This window comes from Camelus dromedarius, chromosome 17, assembly GCF_036321535.1.
Source record: "Camelus dromedarius isolate mCamDro1 chromosome 17, mCamDro1.pat, whole genome shotgun sequence".
NCBI classification, from domain to species: domain Eukaryota; kingdom Metazoa; phylum Chordata; class Mammalia; order Artiodactyla; family Camelidae; genus Camelus; species Camelus dromedarius.
The window spans coordinates 22542653-22563166 of record NC_087452.1 but is presented as its reverse complement, the minus strand read 5'-3'; the positions used below and the strand labels follow the sequence as shown (position 1 = coordinate 22563166).

The 20514-nt window shown below is 54.1% G+C and overlaps 2 protein-coding genes and 1 long non-coding RNA gene across 8 annotated transcripts in view; 1 reads left to right on the top strand and 2 right to left on the bottom strand.

Moving 5' to 3' along the window:
• ATXN7 (ataxin 7) overlaps positions 1-19642 on the top strand; it is a 154103-nt gene extending 134461 nt beyond the window's left edge. For all 6 annotated transcript variants that reach the window (XM_064496345.1, XM_064496344.1, XM_064496346.1 and 3 more), the window contains one exon: positions 17470-19642. The gene's annotated coding sequence lies outside the window, so the exon portion shown is untranslated. The remainder of the gene's footprint in view (positions 1-17469) is intronic.
• The window catches only part of PSMD6 (proteasome 26S subunit, non-ATPase 6), a 28440-nt gene that overhangs the window by 732 nt on the left and 7194 nt on the right, over positions 1-20514 (bottom strand). Inside the window, exon 6 of the mRNA XM_010986377.3 lies at positions 19640-19808. Within this exon, the coding sequence (XP_010984679.1) occupies positions 19640-19808 (169 nt within the window). The remainder of the gene's footprint in view (positions 1-19639; positions 19809-20514) is intronic.
• On the bottom strand, positions 241-17474 carry LOC135323343 (uncharacterized). The gene is made up of 2 exons (XR_010384823.1): positions 16960-17474; positions 241-592 (listed from the first exon to the last, which is right to left on the bottom strand). It is a non-coding gene; the product is annotated as an uncharacterized LOC135323343 (long non-coding RNA).

Genomic DNA, 20514 nt, shown 5'->3' with positions numbered 1-20514 from the left:
ATGTTCCAAATACTGCAGAGCATGGTGGGGAAAAAACTTTCACCTTATTACGATTGCTGTGTGTATTTTGTATATATATTTGTAATTGCAGTATAGTCAGTTTACGCTGTCAATTATGCGTCCAGCATAATCATGCATATATTTATTTTGTTTTCATCGTTTTCACCATAAAATTAGTACAAGGTAGTAAATATAGTTCCCTGTGCTGTACAGCAGAAACTTGTTGTTTGTTTATCTATCTATTGTATAGACAGACAGTAGTCAGTATCTGCAAATCTCAACCTCCCACTGTATCCCTTCCCAGCCCCTCCGCCACTGGTCTCTGTGTTTTATGGATTACTTCATTGGTGTCGTATTTCACATTCCCCAAAGACATGATAGCATACGGCACGTTTTCTTTCTTTCTGGCATACTTCTCTTAGAAGGAAGACACCACATCTCTTTTTCCTTTAGCGCTTCCTCCAGACATAAGCCCAGGAGTGGGACTGCTGGATCAGGACATGGCCTCTCGTGCCTGTCACAGGACGGAGACGACTTGCCAGTGTCACTGTGTACAAGATCGTCTGTGCGCGTGATGGTAGAGCACTGATGCCTGCATAGATGGAAACAGTCTCTCGAGATGGCTCGTAAAACGAGTGCATCTCCCTTTTGATGAGCGAGGAGCGAAGGCGGGAGACAGACAGACAGACAGACGAGCGAGGAGTGAAGGAGGCAGAGACAGACAGACACGAGTGAAGGAGACAGACGAGCGAGGAGTGAAGGAGGGAGACAGAGACAGACAGACACGAGCGAAGGAGACAGACGAGCGAGGAGTGAAGGAGGCAGGGAGAGACAGTGAGGAGTGAAGGAGGGAGGCAGAGACAGACAGACAGACACGAGTGAGGAGTGAAGGAGGGAGGCAGAGACGAGCGAGGAGTGAAGGAGGGAGGCAGAGACAGACAGACAGACACGAGTGAAGGAGACAGACGAGCGAGGAGTGAAGGAGGGAGGCAGAGACAGACAGACAGACACGAGTGAAGGAGACAGACGAGCGAGGAGTGAAGGAGGGAGACAGACACAGACAGACACGAGTGAAGGAGGGAGGCAGAGACAGACACGAGTGAGGAGTGAAGGAGGGAGACAGAGACAGACAGACAGACACGAGTGAAGGAGGGAGACAGAGACGGAGACAGAGACAGACAGACAGACACGAGTGAGGAGTGAAGGAGGGAGGCAGAGACAGACAGACAGACACGAGTGAAGGAGGGAGACAGAGACAGACAGACAGACACGAGTGAGGAGTGAAGGAGGGAGACAGAGACAGACAGACAGACACGAGTGAGGAGTGAAGGAGGGAGGCAGAGACAGACAGACAGACACGAGTGAGGAGTGAAGGAGGGAGGCAGAGACAGACAGACAGACACGAGTGAGGAGTGAAGGAGGGAGGCAGAGACAGACAGACACGAGTGAGGAGTGAAGGAGGGAGGCAGAGACAGACAGACAGAAACGAGTGAGGAGTGAAGGAGGGAGGCAGAGACAGACAGACAGAAACGAGTGAGGAGTGAAGGAGGGAGGCAGAGACAGACAGACAGACACGAGTGAAGGAGGGAGACAGAGACAGACAGACACGAGTGAGGAGTGAAGGAGGGAGACAGAGACAGACAGACAGACACGAGTGAAGGAGGGAGGCAGAGACAGACGAGTGAGGAGTGAAGGAGGGAGACAGAGACAGACAGACACGAGTGAGGAGTGAAGGAGGGAGACAGACAGACACGAGTGAGGAGTGAAGGAGGGAGGCAGAGACAGACAGACAGACACGAGTGAGGAGTGAAGGAGGGAGGCAGAGACAGACAGACAGACACGAGTGAAGGAGGGAGGCAGAGACAGACAGACAGACACGAGTGAAGGAGACAGACGAGTGAGGAGTGAAGGAGGGAGACAGAGACAGACAGACAGACACGAGTGAAGGAGGGAGACAGAGACAGACAGACACGAGTGAAGGAGACAGACGAGTGAGGAGTGAAGGAGGGAGACAGAGACAGACAGACACGAGTGAGGAGTGAAGGAGGGAGACAGAGACAGACAGACACGAGTGAGGAGTGAAGGAGGGAGACAGAGACAGACAGACACGAGTGAGGAGTGAAGGAGGGAGACAGAGACAGACAGACACGAGTGAAGGAGGGAGGCAGAGACAGACAGACAGACACGAGTGAGGAGTGAAGGAGGGAGGCAGAGACAGACAGACAGACACGAGTGAAGGAGGGAGACAGAGACAGACAGACACGAGTGAGGAGTGAAGGAGGGAGGCAGAGACAGACAGACAGACACGAGTGAAGGAGACAGACGAGTGAGGAGTGAAGGAGGGAGACAGAGACAGATAGACACGAGTGAGGAGTGAAGGAGGGAGACAGAGACAGACAGACAGACACGAGTGAAGGAGACAGACGAGTGAGGAGTGAAGGAGGGAGACAGAGACAGACAGACACGAGTGAGGAGTGAAGGAGGGAGACAGAGACAGACAGACACGAGTGAAGGAGGGAGGCAGAGACAGACAGACAGACACGAGTGAGGAGTGAAGGAGGGAGACAGAGACAGACAGACACGAGTGAAGGAGGGAGGCAGAGACAGACAGACACGAGTGAGGAGTGAAGGAGGGAGGCAGAGACAGACAGACAGACACGAGTGAAGGAGACAGACGAGTGAGGAGTGAAGGAGGGAGACAGAGACAGACAGACAGACACGAGTGAAGGAGACAGACGAGTGAGGAGTGAAGGAGGGAGACAGAGACAGACAGACACGAGTGAGGAGTGAAGGAGGGAGGCAGAGACAGACAGACAGAAACGAGTGAAGGAGGGAGGCAGAGACAGACAGACAGACACGAGTGAGGAGGGAAGGAGGGAGACAGAGACAGACAGACAGACACGAGTGAAGGAGGGAGACAGAGACAGACAGACACGAGTGAGGAGTGAAGGAGGGAGACAGAGACAGACAGACACGACTGAAGGAGGGAGGCAGAGACAGACAGACAGACACGAGTGAGGAGTGAAGGAGGGAGGCAGAGACAGACGAGCGAGGAGTGAAGGAGGGAGGCAGAGACAGACAGACACGAGTGAGGAGTGAAGGAGGGAGACAGAGACAGACAGACACGAGTGAAGGAGGGAGGCAGAGACAGACAGACACGAGTGAGGAGTGAAGGAGGGAGACAGAGACAGACAGACACGAGTGAAGGAGGGAGGCAGAGACAGACAGACACGAGTGAGGAGTGAAGGAGGGAGGCAGAGACAGACAGACAGACACGAGTGAAGGAGACAGACGAGTGAGGAGTGAAGGAGGGAGACAGAGACAGACAGACAGACACGAGTGAAGGAGACAGACGAGTGAGGAGTGAAGGAGGGAGACAGAGACAGACAGACACGAGTGAGGAGTGAAGGAGGGAGGCAGAGACAGACAGACAGAAACGAGTGAAGGAGGGAGGCAGAGACAGACAGACAGACACGAGTGAGGAGGGAAGGAGGGAGACAGAGACAGACAGACAGACACGAGTGAAGGAGGGAGACAGAGACAGACAGACACGAGTGAGGAGTGAAGGAGGGAGACAGAGACAGACAGACACGACTGAAGGAGGGAGGCAGAGACAGACAGACAGACACGAGTGAGGAGTGAAGGAGGGAGGCAGAGACAGACGAGCGAGGAGTGAAGGAGGGAGGCAGAGACAGACAGACACGAGTGAGGAGTGAAGGAGGGAGACAGAGACAGACAGACACGAGTGAAGGATGGAGGCAGAGACAGACGAGTGAGGAGTGAAGGAGGGAGACAGAGACAGACAGACACGAGTGAGGAGTGAAGGAGGGAGACAGACAGACACGAGTGAGGAGTGAAGGAGGGAGACAGAGACAGACAGACACGAGTGAGGAGTGAAGGAGGGAGACAGACAGACACGAGTGAGGAGTGAAGGAGGGAGACAGAGACAGACAGACACGAGTGAAGGAGGGAGGCAGAGACAGACAGACACGAGTGAGGAGTGAAGGAGGGAGACAGAGACAGACAGACACGAGTGAAGGAGGGAGGCAGAGACAGACAGACACGAGTGAGGAGTGAAGGAGGGAGACAGAGACAGACAGACACGACTGAAGGAGGGAGGCAGAGACAGACAGACAGACACGAGTGAGGAGTGAAGGAGGGAGACAGACAGACACGAGTGAGGAGTGAAGGAGGGAGGCAGAGACAGACAGACAGAAACGAGTGAGGAGTGAAGGAGGGAGACAGAGACAGACAGACACGAGTGAGGAGTGAAGGAGGGAGACAGAGACAGACAGACACGAGTGAGGAGTGAAGGAGGGAGACAGAGACAGACAGACAGACACGAGTGAAGGAGGGAGGCAGAGACAGACGAGTGAGGAGTGAAGGAGGGAGACAGAGACAGACAGACACGAGTGAAGGAGGGAGGCAGAGACAGACAGACAGACACGAGTGAGGAGTGAAGGAGGGAGACAGAGACAGACAGACAGACACGAGTGAGGAGTGAAGGAGGGAGGCAGAGACAGACGAGCGAGGAGTGAAGGAGGGAGGCAGAGACAGACAGACAGACACGAGTGAAGGAGGGAGACAGAGACAGACAGACACGAGTGAGGAGTGAAGGAGGGAGGCAGAGACAGACAGACAGACACGAGTGAAGGAGACAGACGAGTGAGGAGTGAAGGAGGGAGACAGAGACAGACAGACACGAGTGAGGAGTGAAGGAGGGAGACAGAGACAGACAGACACGAGTGAAGGAGGGAGGCAGAGACAGACAGACACGAGTGAGGAGTGAAGGAGGGAGACAGAGACAGACAGACACGAGTGAAGGAGGGAGGCAGAGACAGACAGACAGACACGAGTGAGGAGTGAAGGAGGGAGACAGAGACAGACAGACAGACACGAGTGAGGAGTGAAGGAGGGAGGCAGAGACAGACGAGCGAGGAGTGAAGGAGGGAGGCAGAGACAGACAGACACGAGTGAAGGAGGGAGACAGAGACAGACAGACACGAGTGAGGAGTGAAGGAGGGAGGCAGAGACAGACAGACAGACACGAGTGAAGGAGACAGACGAGTGAGGAGTGAAGGAGGGAGACAGAGACAGATAGACACGAGTGAGGAGTGAAGGAGGGAGACAGAGACAGACAGACAGACACGAGTGAAGGAGACAGACGAGTGAGGAGTGAAGGAGGGAGACAGAGACAGACAGACACGAGTGAGGAGTGAAGGAGGGAGACAGAGACAGACAGACACGAGTGAAGGAGGGAGACAGAGACAGACAGACACGAGTGAAGGAGGGAGGCAGAGACAGACAGACAGACACGAGTGAGGAGTGAAGGAGGGAGACAGAGACAGACAGACACGAGTGAGGAGTGAAGGAGGGAGACAGAGACAGACAGACAGACACGAGTGAAGGAGACAGACGAGTGAGGAGTGAAGGAGGGAGACAGAGACAGACAGACACGAGTGAAGGAGGGAGGCAGAGACAGACAGACAGACACGAGTGAGGAGTGAAGGAGGGAGGCAGAGACAGACGAGCGAGGAGTGAAGGAGGGAGGCAGAGACAGACAGACAGACACGAGTGAGGAGTGAAGGAGGGAGGCAGAGACAGACAGACAGACACGAGTGAGGAGTGAAGGAGGGAGACAGAGACAGACAGACACGAGTGAGGAGTGAAGGAGGGAGGGAGAGACAGACGAGCGAGGAGTGAAGGAGGGAGGCAGAGACAGACAGACAGACACGAGTGAGGAGTGAAGGAGGGAGGCAGAGACAGACAGACAGACACGAGTGAGGAGTGAAGGAGGGAGGCAGAGACAGACAGACACGAGTGAGGAGTGAAGGAGGGAGGCAGAGACAGACAGACAGACACGAGTGAAGGAGACAGACGAGCGAGGAGTGAAGGAGGGAGGCAGAGACAGACGAGCGAGGAGTGAAGGAGGCAGAGACAGACAGACAGACACGAGTGAAGGAGACAGACGAGTGAGGAGTGAAGGAGGGAGACAGAGACAGACAGACACGAGTGAGGAGTGAAGGAGGGAGACAGACAGACACGAGTGAGGAGTGAAGGAGGGAGACGGAGACAGAGACAGACAGACACGAGTGAAGGAGGGAGACAGAGACAGACAGACAGACACGAGTGAGGAGTGAAGGAGGGAGACAGAGACAGACAGACACGAGTGAAGGAGGGAGGCAGAGACAGACAGACAGACACGAGTGAGGAGTGAAGGAGGGAGGGAGAGACAGACGAGCGAGGAGTGAAGGAGGGAGGCAGAGACAGACAGACAGACACGAGTGAGGAGTGAAGGAGGGAGGCAGAGACAGACGAGCGAGGAGTGAAGGAGGGAGGCAGAGACAGACAGACACGAGTGAGGAGTGAAGGAGGGAGGCAGAGACAGACAGACAGACACGAGTGAGGAGTGAAGGAGGGAGACAGAGACAGACAGACACGAGTGAGGAGTGAAGGAGGGAGGGAGAGACAGACGAGCGAGGAGTGAAGGAGGGAGGCAGAGACAGACAGACAGACACGAGTGAGGAGTGAAGGAGGGAGGCAGAGACAGACAGACAGACACGAGTGAGGAGTGAAGGAGGGAGACAGAGACAGACAGACACGAGTGAGGAGTGAAGGAGGGAGGCAGAGACAGACAGACACGAGTGAAGGAGACAGACGAGCGAGGAGTGAAGGAGGGAGGCAGAGACAGACGAGCGAGGAGTGAAGGAGGGAGGCAGAGACAGACAGACAGACACGAGTGAAGGAGGGAGACAGAGACAGACAGACAGACACGAGTGAAGGAGGGAGACAGAGACAGACAGACAGACACGAGTGAAGGAGACAGACGAGCGAGGAGTGAAGGAGGGAGGCAGAGACAGACGAGCGAGGAGTGAAGGAGGCAGAGACAGACAGACAGACACGAGTGAAGGAGACAGACGAGTGAGGAGTGAAGGAGGGAGACAGAGACAGACAGACACGAGTGAGGAGTGAAGGAGGGAGACAGACAGACACGAGTGAGGAGTGAAGGAGGGAGACAGAGACAGACAGACACGAGTGAGGAGTGAAGGAGGGAGACGGAGACAGAGACAGACAGACACGAGTGAAGGAGGGAGACAGAGACAGACAGACAGACACGAGTGAGGAGTGAAGGAGGGAGACAGAGACAGACACGAGTGAAGGAGGGAGACAGACAGACAGACAGACACGAGTGAGGAGTGAAGGAGGGAGACAGAGACAGACAGACAGACACGAGTGAAGGAGGGAGGCAGAGACAGACAGACACGAGTGAAGGAGGGAGGCAGAGACAGACAGACACGAGTGAGGAGTGAAGGAGGGAGACAGAGACAGACAGACACGAGTGAAGGAGGGAGGCAGAGACAGACAGACAGACACGAGTGAGGAGTGAAGGAGGGAGACAGAGACAGACAGACACGACTGAAGGAGGGAGGCAGAGACAGACAGACAGACACGAGTGAGGAGTGAAGGAGGGAGACAGACAGACACGAGTGAGGAGTGAAGGAGGGAGGCAGAGACAGACAGACAGAAACGAGTGAGGAGTGAAGGAGGGAGGCAGAGACAGACAGACAGACACGAGTGAAGGAGGGAGACAGAGACAGACAGACACGAGTGAGGAGTGAAGGAGGGAGACAGAGACAGACAGACAGACACGAGTGAAGGAGGGAGGCAGAGACAGACGAGTGAGGAGTGAAGGAGGGAGACAGAGACAGACAGACACGAGTGAAGGAGGGAGGCAGAGACAGACAGACAGACACGAGTGAGGAGTGAAGGAGGGAGACAGAGACAGACAGACAGACACGAGTGAGGAGTGAAGGAGGGAGGCAGAGACAGACGAGCGAGGAGTGAAGGAGGGAGGCAGAGACAGACAGACAGACACGAGTGAAGGAGGGAGACAGAGACAGACAGACACGAGTGAGGAGTGAAGGAGGGAGGCAGAGACAGACAGACAGACACGAGTGAAGGAGACAGACGAGTGAGGAGTGAAGGAGGGAGACAGAGACAGACAGACACGAGTGAGGAGTGAAGGAGGGAGACAGAGACAGACAGACACGAGTGAAGGAGGGAGGCAGAGACAGACAGACACGAGTGAGGAGTGAAGGAGGGAGACAGAGACAGACAGACACGAGTGAAGGAGGGAGGCAGAGACAGACAGACAGACACGAGTGAGGAGTGAAGGAGGGAGACAGAGACAGACAGACACGACTGAAGGAGGGAGGCAGAGACAGACAGACAGACACGAGTGAGGAGTGAAGGAGGGAGGCAGAGACAGACGAGCGAGGAGTGAAGGAGGGAGGCAGAGACAGACAGACACGAGTGAGGAGTGAAGGAGGGAGACAGAGACAGACAGACAGACACGAGTGAAGGATGGAGGCAGAGACAGACGAGTGAGGAGTGAAGGAGGGAGACAGAGACAGACAGACACGAGTGAGGAGTGAAGGAGGGAGACAGACAGACACGAGTGAGGAGTGAAGGAGGGAGACAGAGACAGACAGACACGAGTGAAGGAGGGAGGCAGAGACAGACAGACACGAGTGAGGAGTGAAGGAGGGAGACAGACAGACACGAGTGAGGAGTGAAGGAGGGAGACAGAGACAGACAGACACGAGTGAAGGAGGGAGGCAGAGACAGACAGACACGAGTGAGGAGTGAAGGAGGGAGACAGAGACAGACAGACAGACACGAGTGAAGGATGGAGGCAGAGACAGACGAGTGAGGAGTGAAGGAGGGAGACAGAGACAGACAGACACGAGTGAGGAGTGAAGGAGGGAGACAGACAGACACGAGTGAGGAGTGAAGGAGGGAGACAGAGACAGACAGACACGAGTGAAGGAGGGAGGCAGAGACAGACAGACACGAGTGAGGAGTGAAGGAGGGAGACAGACAGACACGAGTGAGGAGTGAAGGAGGGAGACAGAGACAGACAGACACGAGTGAAGGAGGGAGGCAGAGACAGACAGACAGACACGAGTGAGGAGTGAAGGAGGGAGACAGAGACAGACAGACACGACTGAAGGAGGGAGGCAGAGACAGACAGACAGACACGAGTGAGGAGTGAAGGAGGGAGACAGACAGACACGAGTGAGGAGTGAAGGAGGGAGGCAGAGACAGACAGACAGAAACGAGTGAGGAGTGAAGGAGGGAGGCAGAGACAGACAGACAGACACGAGTGAAGGAGGGAGACAGAGACAGACAGACACGAGTGAGGAGTGAAGGAGGGAGACAGAGACAGACAGACAGACACGAGTGAAGGAGGGAGGCAGAGACAGACGAGTGAGGAGTGAAGGAGGGAGACAGAGACAGACAGACACGAGTGAAGGAGGGAGGCAGAGACAGACAGACAGACACGAGTGAGGAGTGAAGGAGGGAGACAGAGACAAACAGACAGACACGAGTGAGGAGTGAAGGAGGGAGGCAGAGACAGACGAGCGAGGAGTGAAGGAGGGAGGCAGAGACAGACAGACAGACACGAGTGAAGGAGGGAGACAGAGACAGACAGACACGAGTGAGGAGTGAAGGAGGGAGGCAGAGACAGACAGACAGACACGAGTGAAGGAGACAGACGAGTGAGGAGTGAAGGAGGGAGACAGAGACAGACAGACACGAGTGAAGGAGGGAGGCAGAGACAGACAGACACGAGTGAGGAGTGAAGGAGGGAGACAGAGACAGACAGACACGAGTGAAGGAGGGAGGCAGAGACAGACAGACAGACACGAGTGAGGAGTGAAGGAGGGAGACAGAGACAGACAGACAGACACGAGTGAGGAGTGAAGGAGGGAGGCAGAGACAGACGAGCGAGGAGTGAAGGAGGGAGGCAGAGACAGAGACAGACAGACACGAGTGAAGGAGGGAGACAGAGACAGACAGACACGAGTGAGGAGTGAAGGAGGGAGACAGAGACAGACAGACAGACACGAGTGAAGGAGACAGACGAGTGAGGAGTGAAGGAGGGAGACAGAGACAGACAGACACGAGTGAGGAGTGAAGGAGGGAGACAGAGACAGACAGACACGAGTGAAGGAGGGAGACAGAGACAGACAGACACGAGTGAAGGAGGGAGGCAGAGACAGACAGACAGACACGAGTGAGGAGTGAAGGAGGGAGACAGAGACAGACAGACACGAGTGAGGAGTGAAGGAGGGAGACAGAGACAGACAGACAGACACGAGTGAAGGAGGGAGACAGAGACAGACAGACAGACACGAGTGAAGGAGACAGACGAGTGAGGAGTGAAGGAGGGAGACAGAGACAGACAGACACGAGTGAAGGAGGGAGGCAGAGACAGACAGACAGACACGAGTGAGGAGTGAAGGAGGGAGGCAGAGACAGACGAGCGAGGAGTGAAGGAGGGAGGCAGAGACAGACAGACAGACACGAGTGAGGAGTGAAGGAGGGAGGCAGAGACAGACAGACAGACACGAGTGAGGAGTGAAGGAGGGAGACAGAGACAGACAGACACGAGTGAGGAGTGAAGGAGGGAGGCAGAGACAGACAGACACGAGTGAAGGAGACAGACGAGCGAGGAGTGAAGGAGGGAGGCAGAGACAGACGAGCGAGGAGTGAAGGAGGGAGGCAGAGACAGACAGACAGACACGAGTGAAGGAGGGAGACAGAGACAGACAGACAGACACGAGTGAAGGAGGGAGACAGAGACAGACAGACAGACACGAGTGAAGGAGACAGACGAGCGAGGAGTGAAGGAGGGAGGCAGAGACAGACGAGCGAGGAGTGAAGGAGGCAGAGACAGACAGACAGACACGAGTGAAGGAGACAGACGAGTGAGGAGTGAAGGAGGGAGACAGAGACAGACAGACACGAGTGAGGAGTGAAGGAGGGAGACAGACAGACACGAGTGAGGAGTGAAGGAGGGAGACAGAGACAGACAGACACGAGTGAGGAGTGAAGGAGGGAGACGGAGACAGAGACAGACAGACACGAGTGAAGGAGGGAGACAGAGACAGACAGACAGACACGAGTGAGGAGTGAAGGAGGGAGACAGAGACAGACAGACACGAGTGAAGGAGGGAGGCAGAGACAGACAGACAGACACGAGTGAGGAGTGAAGGAGGGAGGCAGAGACAGACGAGCGAGGAGTGAAGGAGGGAGGCAGAGACAGACAGACAGACACGAGTGAGGAGTGAAGGAGGGAGGCAGAGACAGACGAGCGAGGAGTGAAGGAGGGAGGCAGAGACAGACAGACACGAGTGAGGAGTGAAGGAGGGAGGCAGAGACAGACAGACAGACACGAGTGAGGAGTGAAGGAGGGAGACAGAGACAGACAGACACGAGTGAGGAGTGAAGGAGGGAGGCAGAGACAGACAGACACGAGTGAGGAGTGAAGGAGGGAGGGAGAGACAGACGAGCGAGGAGTGAAGGAGGGAGGCAGAGACAGACAGACAGACACGAGTGAGGAGTGAAGGAGGGAGGCAGAGACAGACAGACAGACACGAGTGAGGAGTGAAGGAGGGAGACAGAGACAGACAGACACGAGTGAGGAGTGAAGGAGGGAGGCAGAGACAGACAGACACGAGTGAGGAGTGAAGGAGGGAGGGAGAGACAGACGAGCGAGGAGTGAAGGAGGGAGACAGACAGACAGACAGACACGAGTGAGGAGTGAAGGAGGGAGACAGAGACAGACAGACAGACACGAGTGAAGGAGGGAGGCAGAGACAGACAGACACGAGTGAAGGAGGGAGGCAGAGACAGACAGACACGAGTGAGGAGTGAAGGAGGGAGACAGAGACAGACAGACACGAGTGAAGGAGGGAGGCAGAGACAGACAGACAGACACGAGTGAGGAGTGAAGGAGGGAGACAGAGACAGACAGACACGACTGAAGGAGGGAGGCAGAGACAGACAGACAGACACGAGTGAGGAGTGAAGGAGGGAGACAGACAGACACGAGTGAGGAGTGAAGGAGGGAGGCAGAGACAGACAGACAGAAACGAGTGAGGAGTGAAGGAGGGAGGCAGAGACAGACAGACAGACACGAGTGAAGGAGGGAGACAGAGACAGACAGACACGAGTGAGGAGTGAAGGAGGGAGACAGAGACAGACAGACAGACACGAGTGAAGGAGGGAGGCAGAGACAGACGAGTGAGGAGTGAAGGAGGGAGACAGAGACAGACAGACACGAGTGAAGGAGGGAGGCAGAGACAGACAGACAGACACGAGTGAGGAGTGAAGGAGGGAGACAGAGACAGACAGACAGACACGAGTGAGGAGTGAAGGAGGGAGGCAGAGACAGACGAGCGAGGAGTGAAGGAGGGAGGCAGAGACAGACAGACAGACACGAGTGAAGGAGGGAGACAGAGACAGACAGACACGAGTGAGGAGTGAAGGAGGGAGGCAGAGACAGACAGACAGACACGAGTGAAGGAGACAGACGAGTGAGGAGTGAAGGAGGGAGACAGAGACAGACAGACACGAGTGAGGAGTGAAGGAGGGAGACAGAGACAGACAGACACGAGTGAAGGAGGGAGGCAGAGACAGACAGACACGAGTGAGGAGTGAAGGAGGGAGACAGAGACAGACAGACACGAGTGAAGGAGGGAGGCAGAGACAGACAGACAGACACGAGTGAGGAGTGAAGGAGGGAGACAGAGACAGACAGACACGACTGAAGGAGGGAGGCAGAGACAGACAGACAGACACGAGTGAGGAGTGAAGGAGGGAGGCAGAGACAGACGAGCGAGGAGTGAAGGAGGGAGGCAGAGACAGACAGACACGAGTGAGGAGTGAAGGAGGGAGACAGAGACAGACAGACAGACACGAGTGAAGGATGGAGGCAGAGACAGACGAGTGAGGAGTGAAGGAGGGAGACAGAGACAGACAGACACGAGTGAGGAGTGAAGGAGGGAGACAGACAGACACGAGTGAGGAGTGAAGGAGGGAGACAGAGACAGACAGACACGAGTGAAGGAGGGAGGCAGAGACAGACAGACACGAGTGAGGAGTGAAGGAGGGAGACAGACAGACACGAGTGAGGAGTGAAGGAGGGAGACAGAGACAGACAGACACGAGTGAAGGAGGGAGGCAGAGACAGACAGACACGAGTGAGGAGTGAAGGAGGGAGACAGAGACAGACAGACAGACACGAGTGAAGGATGGAGGCAGAGACAGACGAGTGAGGAGTGAAGGAGGGAGACAGAGACAGACAGACACGAGTGAGGAGTGAAGGAGGGAGACAGACAGACACGAGTGAGGAGTGAAGGAGGGAGACAGAGACAGACAGACACGAGTGAAGGAGGGAGGCAGAGACAGACAGACACGAGTGAGGAGTGAAGGAGGGAGACAGACAGACACGAGTGAGGAGTGAAGGAGGGAGACAGAGACAGACAGACACGAGTGAAGGAGGGAGGCAGAGACAGACAGACAGACACGAGTGAGGAGTGAAGGAGGGAGACAGAGACAGACAGACACGACTGAAGGAGGGAGGCAGAGACAGACAGACAGACACGAGTGAGGAGTGAAGGAGGGAGACAGACAGACACGAGTGAGGAGTGAAGGAGGGAGGCAGAGACAGACAGACAGAAACGAGTGAGGAGTGAAGGAGGGAGGCAGAGACAGACAGACAGACACGAGTGAAGGAGGGAGACAGAGACAGACAGACACGAGTGAGGAGTGAAGGAGGGAGACAGAGACAGACAGACAGACACGAGTGAAGGAGGGAGGCAGAGACAGACGAGTGAGGAGTGAAGGAGGGAGACAGAGACAGACAGACACGAGTGAAGGAGGGAGGCAGAGACAGACAGACAGACACGAGTGAGGAGTGAAGGAGGGAGACAGAGACAAACAGACAGACACGAGTGAGGAGTGAAGGAGGGAGGCAGAGACAGACGAGCGAGGAGTGAAGGAGGGAGGCAGAGACAGACAGACAGACACGAGTGAAGGAGGGAGACAGAGACAGACAGACACGAGTGAGGAGTGAAGGAGGGAGGCAGAGACAGACAGACAGACACGAGTGAAGGAGACAGACGAGTGAGGAGTGAAGGAGGGAGACAGAGACAGACAGACACGAGTGAAGGAGGGAGGCAGAGACAGACAGACACGAGTGAGGAGTGAAGGAGGGAGACAGAGACAGACAGACACGAGTGAAGGAGGGAGGCAGAGACAGACAGACAGACACGAGTGAGGAGTGAAGGAGGGAGACAGAGACAGACAGACAGACACGAGTGAGGAGTGAAGGAGGGAGGCAGAGACAGACGAGCGAGGAGTGAAGGAGGGAGGCAGAGACAGAGACAGACAGACACGAGTGAAGGAGGGAGACAGAGACAGACAGACACGAGTGAGGAGTGAAGGAGGGAGACAGAGACAGACAGACAGACACGAGTGAAGGAGACAGACGAGTGAGGAGTGAAGGAGGGAGACAGAGACAGACAGACACGAGTGAGGAGTGAAGGAGGGAGACAGAGACAGACAGACACGAGTGAAGGAGGGAGACAGAGACAGACAGACACGAGTGAAGGAGGGAGGCAGAGACAGACAGACAGACACGAGTGAGGAGTGAAGGAGGGAGACAGAGACAGACAGACACGAGTGAGGAGTGAAGGAGGGAGACAGAGACAGACAGACAGACACGAGTGAAGGAGGGAGACAGAGACAGACAGACAGACACGAGTGAAGGAGACAGACGAGTGAGGAGTGAAGGAGGGAGACAGAGACAGACAGACACGAGTGAAGGAGGGAGGCAGAGACAGACAGACAGACACGAGTGAGGAGTGAAGGAGGGAGGCAGAGACAGACGAGCGAGGAGTGAAGGAGGGAGGCAGAGACAGACAGACAGACACGAGTGAGGAGTGAAGGAGGGAGGCAGAGACAGACAGACAGACACGAGTGAGGAGTGAAGGAGGGAGACAGAGACAGACAGACACGAGTGAGGAGTGAAGGAGGGAGGCAGAGACAGACAGACACGAGTGAAGGAGACAGACGAGCGAGGAGTGAAGGAGGGAGGCAGAGACAGACGAGCGAGGAGTGAAGGAGGGAGGCAGAGACAGACAGACAGACACGAGTGAAGGAGGGAGACAGAGACAGACAGACAGACACGAGTGAAGGAGGGAGACAGAGACAGACAGACAGACACGAGTGAAGGAGACAGACGAGCGAGGAGTGAAGGAGGGAGGCAGAGACAGACGAGCGAGGAGTGAAGGAGGCAGAGACAGACAGACAGACACGAGTGAAGGAGACAGACGAGTGAGGAGTGAAGGAGGGAGACAGAGACAGACAGACACGAGTGAGGAGTGAAGGAGGGAGACAGACAGACACGAGTGAGGAGTGAAGGAGGGAGACAGAGACAGACAGACACGAGTGAGGAGTGAAGGAGGGAGACGGAGACAGAGACAGACAGACACGAGTGAAGGAGGGAGACAGAGACAGACAGACAGACACGAGTGAGGAGTGAAGGAGGGAGACAGAGACAGACAGACACGAGTGAAGGAGGGAGGCAGAGACAGACAGACAGACACGAGTGAGGAGTGAAGGAGGGAGGCAGAGACAGACGAGCGAGGAGTGAAGGAGGGAGGCAGAGACAGACAGACAGACACGAGTGAGGAGTGAAGGAGGGAGGCAGAGACAGACGAGCGAGGAGTGAAGGAGGGAGGCAGAGACAGACAGACACGAGTGAGGAGTGAAGGAGGGAGGCAGAGACAGACAGACAGACACGAGTGAGGAGTGAAGGAGGGAGACAGAGACAGACAGACACGAGTGAGGAGTGAAGGAGGGAGGCAGAGACAGACAGACACGAGTGAGGAGTGAAGGAGGGAGGGAGAGACAGACGAGCGAGGAGTGAAGGAGGGAGGCAGAGACAGACAGACAGACACGAGTGAGGAGTGAAGGAGGGAGGCAGAGACAGACAGACAGACACGAGTGAGGAGTGAAGGAGGGAGACAGAGACAGACAGACACGAGTGAGGAGTGAAGGAGGGAGGCAGAGACAGACAGACACGAGTGAGGAGTGAAGGAGGGAGGGAGAGACAGACGAGCGAGGAGTGAAGGAGGGAGGCAGAGACAGACAGACAGACACGAGTGAGGAGTGAAGGAGGGAGGCAGAGACAGACAGACAGACACGAGTGAGGAGTGAAGGAGGGAGACAGAGACAGACAGACACGAGTGAGGAGTGAAGGAGGGAGGCAGAGACAGACAGACACGAGTGAAGGAGACAGACGAGCGAGGAGTGAAGGAGGGAGGCAGAGACAGACAGACAGACACGAGTGAAGGAGGGAGACAGAGACAGACAGACAGACACGAGTGAAGGAGGGAGACAGAGACAGACAGACAGACACGAGTGAAGGAGACAGACGAGCGAGGAGTGAAGGAGGGAGGCAGAGACAGACGAGCGAGGAGTGAAGGAGGCAGAGACAGACAGACAGACACGAGTGAAGGAGACAGACGAGTGAGGAGTGAAGGAGGGAGACAGAGACAGACAGACACGAGTGAGGAGTGAAGGAGGGAGACAGACAGACACGAGTGAGGAGTGAAGGAGGGAGACAGAGACAGACAGACACGAGTGAGGAGTGAAGGAGGGAGACGGAGACAGAGACAGACAGACACGAGTGAAGGAGGGAGACAGAGACAGACAGACAGACACGAGTGAGGAGTGAAGGAGGGAGACAGAGACAGACACGAGTGAAGGAGGGAGACAGACAGACAGACAGACACGAGTGAGGAGTGAAGGAGGGAGACAGAGACAGACAGACAGACACGAGTGAAGGAGGGAGGCAGAGACAGACAGACAGACACGAGTGAAGGAGGGAGGCAGAGACAGACGAGCGAGGAGTGAAGGAGGGAGACAGAGACAGACACGAGTGAAGGAGGGAGACAGAGACAGACAGACAGACAGACACGAGTGAGGAGTGAAGGAGGGAGGCAGAGACAGACAGACACGAGTGAAGGAGGCAGACAGACGAGAGAAAAAAGACAAGAACCCTCCTGCCCCCTCTAGCCGCCAGGCCTACACTCTACCCACCTAGTTCCCTAGTCGGAGCTTTATCTCTCTTCAGGTCAATGAGAGTCAGCATACACATCTCAGAAACCAGGTAAGAAAAAAAAAATAAAAATGTAAATGAAAGATGTTTGCAGTATCTAGTTGCCACAGGTCACGCAATGGTAAAAGCCCCACTAATTTCATAAAGAAATGTACAATTTTGGAAAATCTAGAAATGAGCATGGAAGATGAAAAAGTTAGACTACTCAAGATTTTAAACTAGAGGTTATCCTAAACTAGCAAACAAGAACAGTCATGGTTTATAAAGGGTGCTTTAGTTCTATAGTCTCGTTTAAAAAAAAATTCTGAATTGCTGCCATGTCCATTCTTTCAGCTGTTAATTTTGAGTTATGTTACTGCCTGCCTTTAGCTAAAATAGAAAAATTTTAAAAAGATCACTGCTTTCAGACTCAATCCTGTGAATCTTCCAGGTACTTAAATAGTGCATTTCCAGACTGCAGCTGATGAACCCGTTTGCACTTACTATTCTAGGACGGAAGTACACACAGACAATTACACAAGCAGACTGAACCAGCCTTAACACTTCTACCCAAATGAGAGATCCAGACACGGAGCCTCTAAAGAAGCAGCTTGACGTTACGATTTAGGAACAAGATGCACAGAACAGCACTGGACTGGACTTACAAGCAAACTCTGACTCGGGACTGCCCTCTGGGGAGGCCACGACTGACTTCCTGCTCAACTGCCGACACCCAGCTTGGCAATTCAGCTGCTGCTTCCCGGGCCCACTATCACCAGAATGGCCATCACTCAACAGTCCACGAACGATGAATGCTGGACAGGGCGTGGAGAAAAGGGAGCCCTCCTGCACTGCGGGTGGGAATGTACTTCGGTGCAGCCGTTTTGAAAACCAGTATGGACATTCCTCAAGAAACTAAAACCACACTTACCGTATGATCCAGCAACCCCCCTCCTGGGCACATGTCCAGAGGGAACTCTAACTTGAAAAGACACATGCACCCCAGTGTTCACAGCAGCACTATGTACAATAGCCAAGACAAGGAAGCTACCTAAATGTCCATCAACAAAAGAGTGGATAAAGCAGCTGTGGTGTATTTACACAACAGACCACTACCCAGTCGTGAAAAAGAGTACAATAACGCCACTAGCAGCAACGTGGACAGACCCGGAGACTGCGAGTCTAAATGACCTAAGCCAGAAAGACAAATACCATGTGACGTCCCTGATAGTGTCCGCTTTCTTCTTTTCAGATTCCACACAAGAAATAGACTCGCAGACATAATAAACAAACAAACACTCTTATGGTTATAGGGGGAAAGAGGGTGGGAAGGGGTGACTTTGGGAGTCTGAGATTTACAAAAGTTAGCTACTGTATGTAAAAATAGATTTAAAAAACCAAGTTTCTTCTCTATAGCACAGGGCACTATACTCTATCTTGTAACCATCTTTAATGAAAATGAACATATGTATGTGCATGACTGGGACACTCTGCTGCACACAAGAAACTGACACGTAACTGTACTGCAATTTTAAAAAGAAACTGGGAGGAGGGTGTAGGTCAGCGGTAGAGTGTAAACCCCCCCATATCTCCATTTAAAAAGTACATAAATATACCTTAATGCCCTCCCCCCAAAAAACCTGTCTAACCACCACTTTTTTCCTTCTGAGCTACAGAAAACATCTTCAGAGTTGAAAAGAGCAGTGTCTGGGACCCGCTTGCCTAGAAGCCATCTGGACAGCTCCTGTTCTGAACGGCTACTGCTCTCCCAACCCCACACGCACTCCCCCAGTCCAAGACACCATCACGCCTCCTCCGGGAGCTACTGAACAGCCCAACTGGTCTCCCACGTGGTCTGTGTAAGACCCAGCATGGAGCCGTCTGACCCCCACGCTTCATATCCCCCAGTGTCTTTCTTTCCCACAGCACTTGGACTAAAACCCGAGCTCCACAGCACGGCCCGCCGGGCCCTGCCCCTGCATACGCCCACCTGACTCTGCCCCCCCCCCACACCCCCACTGCCACTACGCTGCTGCCACGCACTCTTCTGTTCAATTTTGTCATCTCTGCAGACTCACTTCTCTCTGAAATGACTCACATGCTTGTTTATTTGCTTACTTGCCAACTCTCCCTGTAACTGGACTAAAACTGAAAACGAGGACCTGAAGCCACGCCAGCCATACCGTGACGGCTTAGTCCCTATTTGACGCCTCACTGATTCAAGGGCCGAGAGCCCCATCTTTAACAACCGATTTGCCGAGAATTGCGGCAGTGACCAAAAAACTGGAGGCATTACCGGAGGAACTATGACCTCGTGTGAAATACATGCAGGAGAGCTAAGTCATCACTGTGCCACCCGCGCGGATCACACAGACGGACCAAGACGGCTCTGCTCCATTTGTTATTGAAAGTAGTCTTCTGTTCCATCTCGGCTACACAGTAGCTAAGTAGACACACAGCCCGAGAGCGCAGATAATAAATACGAAATGAAACTACGAAAACGAGTCTATGGCTGTACATGCGTGACTGGGACATCACGCTGCACACCAGACACTGCCCTGGGAAAACGTAAAGAAGAATTCTTAGTGTTTAGCAATCGAAGTAATGCACACGGAAAAAATACAGCAGCTCACACATTAAAAGGTAACTATAAATAATAAACACGACGTTCTTTACACTCACTGATCAATGAATTCCACGCCAACACCAAAGGCTTCTGCCATGTAGCCCAGGGTCAGGGACCTGTATGATTCCAGCAGCTGGCTGTACGCGTGAATTCTCATTTCTCTTACGTAGTATCGATAATGGGGAGCAAAAAGCCAGTCCTTTTTCATTTCCTGCTCCACGACAGCTGCAGTGAATAAGGTGACCAGTTATAAGAATCTCCCTTTCGATCAACCAATCAACTAAAGAACAGACTTTTAACATAATAATTAATACCCTTGATCTAGAAAATGTAAAAATAAATAGGAATAAGCATTGCACACAAGTACAAATTGTTCTACTGAGTAACTGCTGCACAGCACTGCTCTGAATAGTGAGGGTACGACGGGAAGCCAAAAGACAAGATCCCTGCTGCCACAGCGACGTGGTTTCCAAAAAGCAAAGAGAAATGAACAAATAAACCAGATACTCTATGTGAATAAATGAGTTCTGTGAAGAAAATAAACCTGTGATGTGCTAGAGAGTGACCAGGGGGCCCCCACTGGAATGGGACGGAGAGGCAGGAATTCTGAGGCGGCGGCCACGCACAGAGCAGGGGGCGCACAGCAGCGCAAAGCGCGCAGACACTCACGGCCGCAGGAGCCCGGCTAGGCCCGGGGGAGGAGGGACGGCAGGCTAGGCTGTAGCAGCAGGTCAGCCACAGGGATGGGAAGCGTAAGCAAGACAGAAGAGCCAACAATACACTCACGTCTCTGGCGGGGACGAGATAAACATCCCTGGACAAGGAAAACTATTGTTTTCCAGGTTTTTTTTGGGGGGGGGGTGGTTTGTGGGGGAAGGAGGGAATCCAACATGACACTTTGGCAGCGATCAAGTGGATTCTCCTGTTCAGA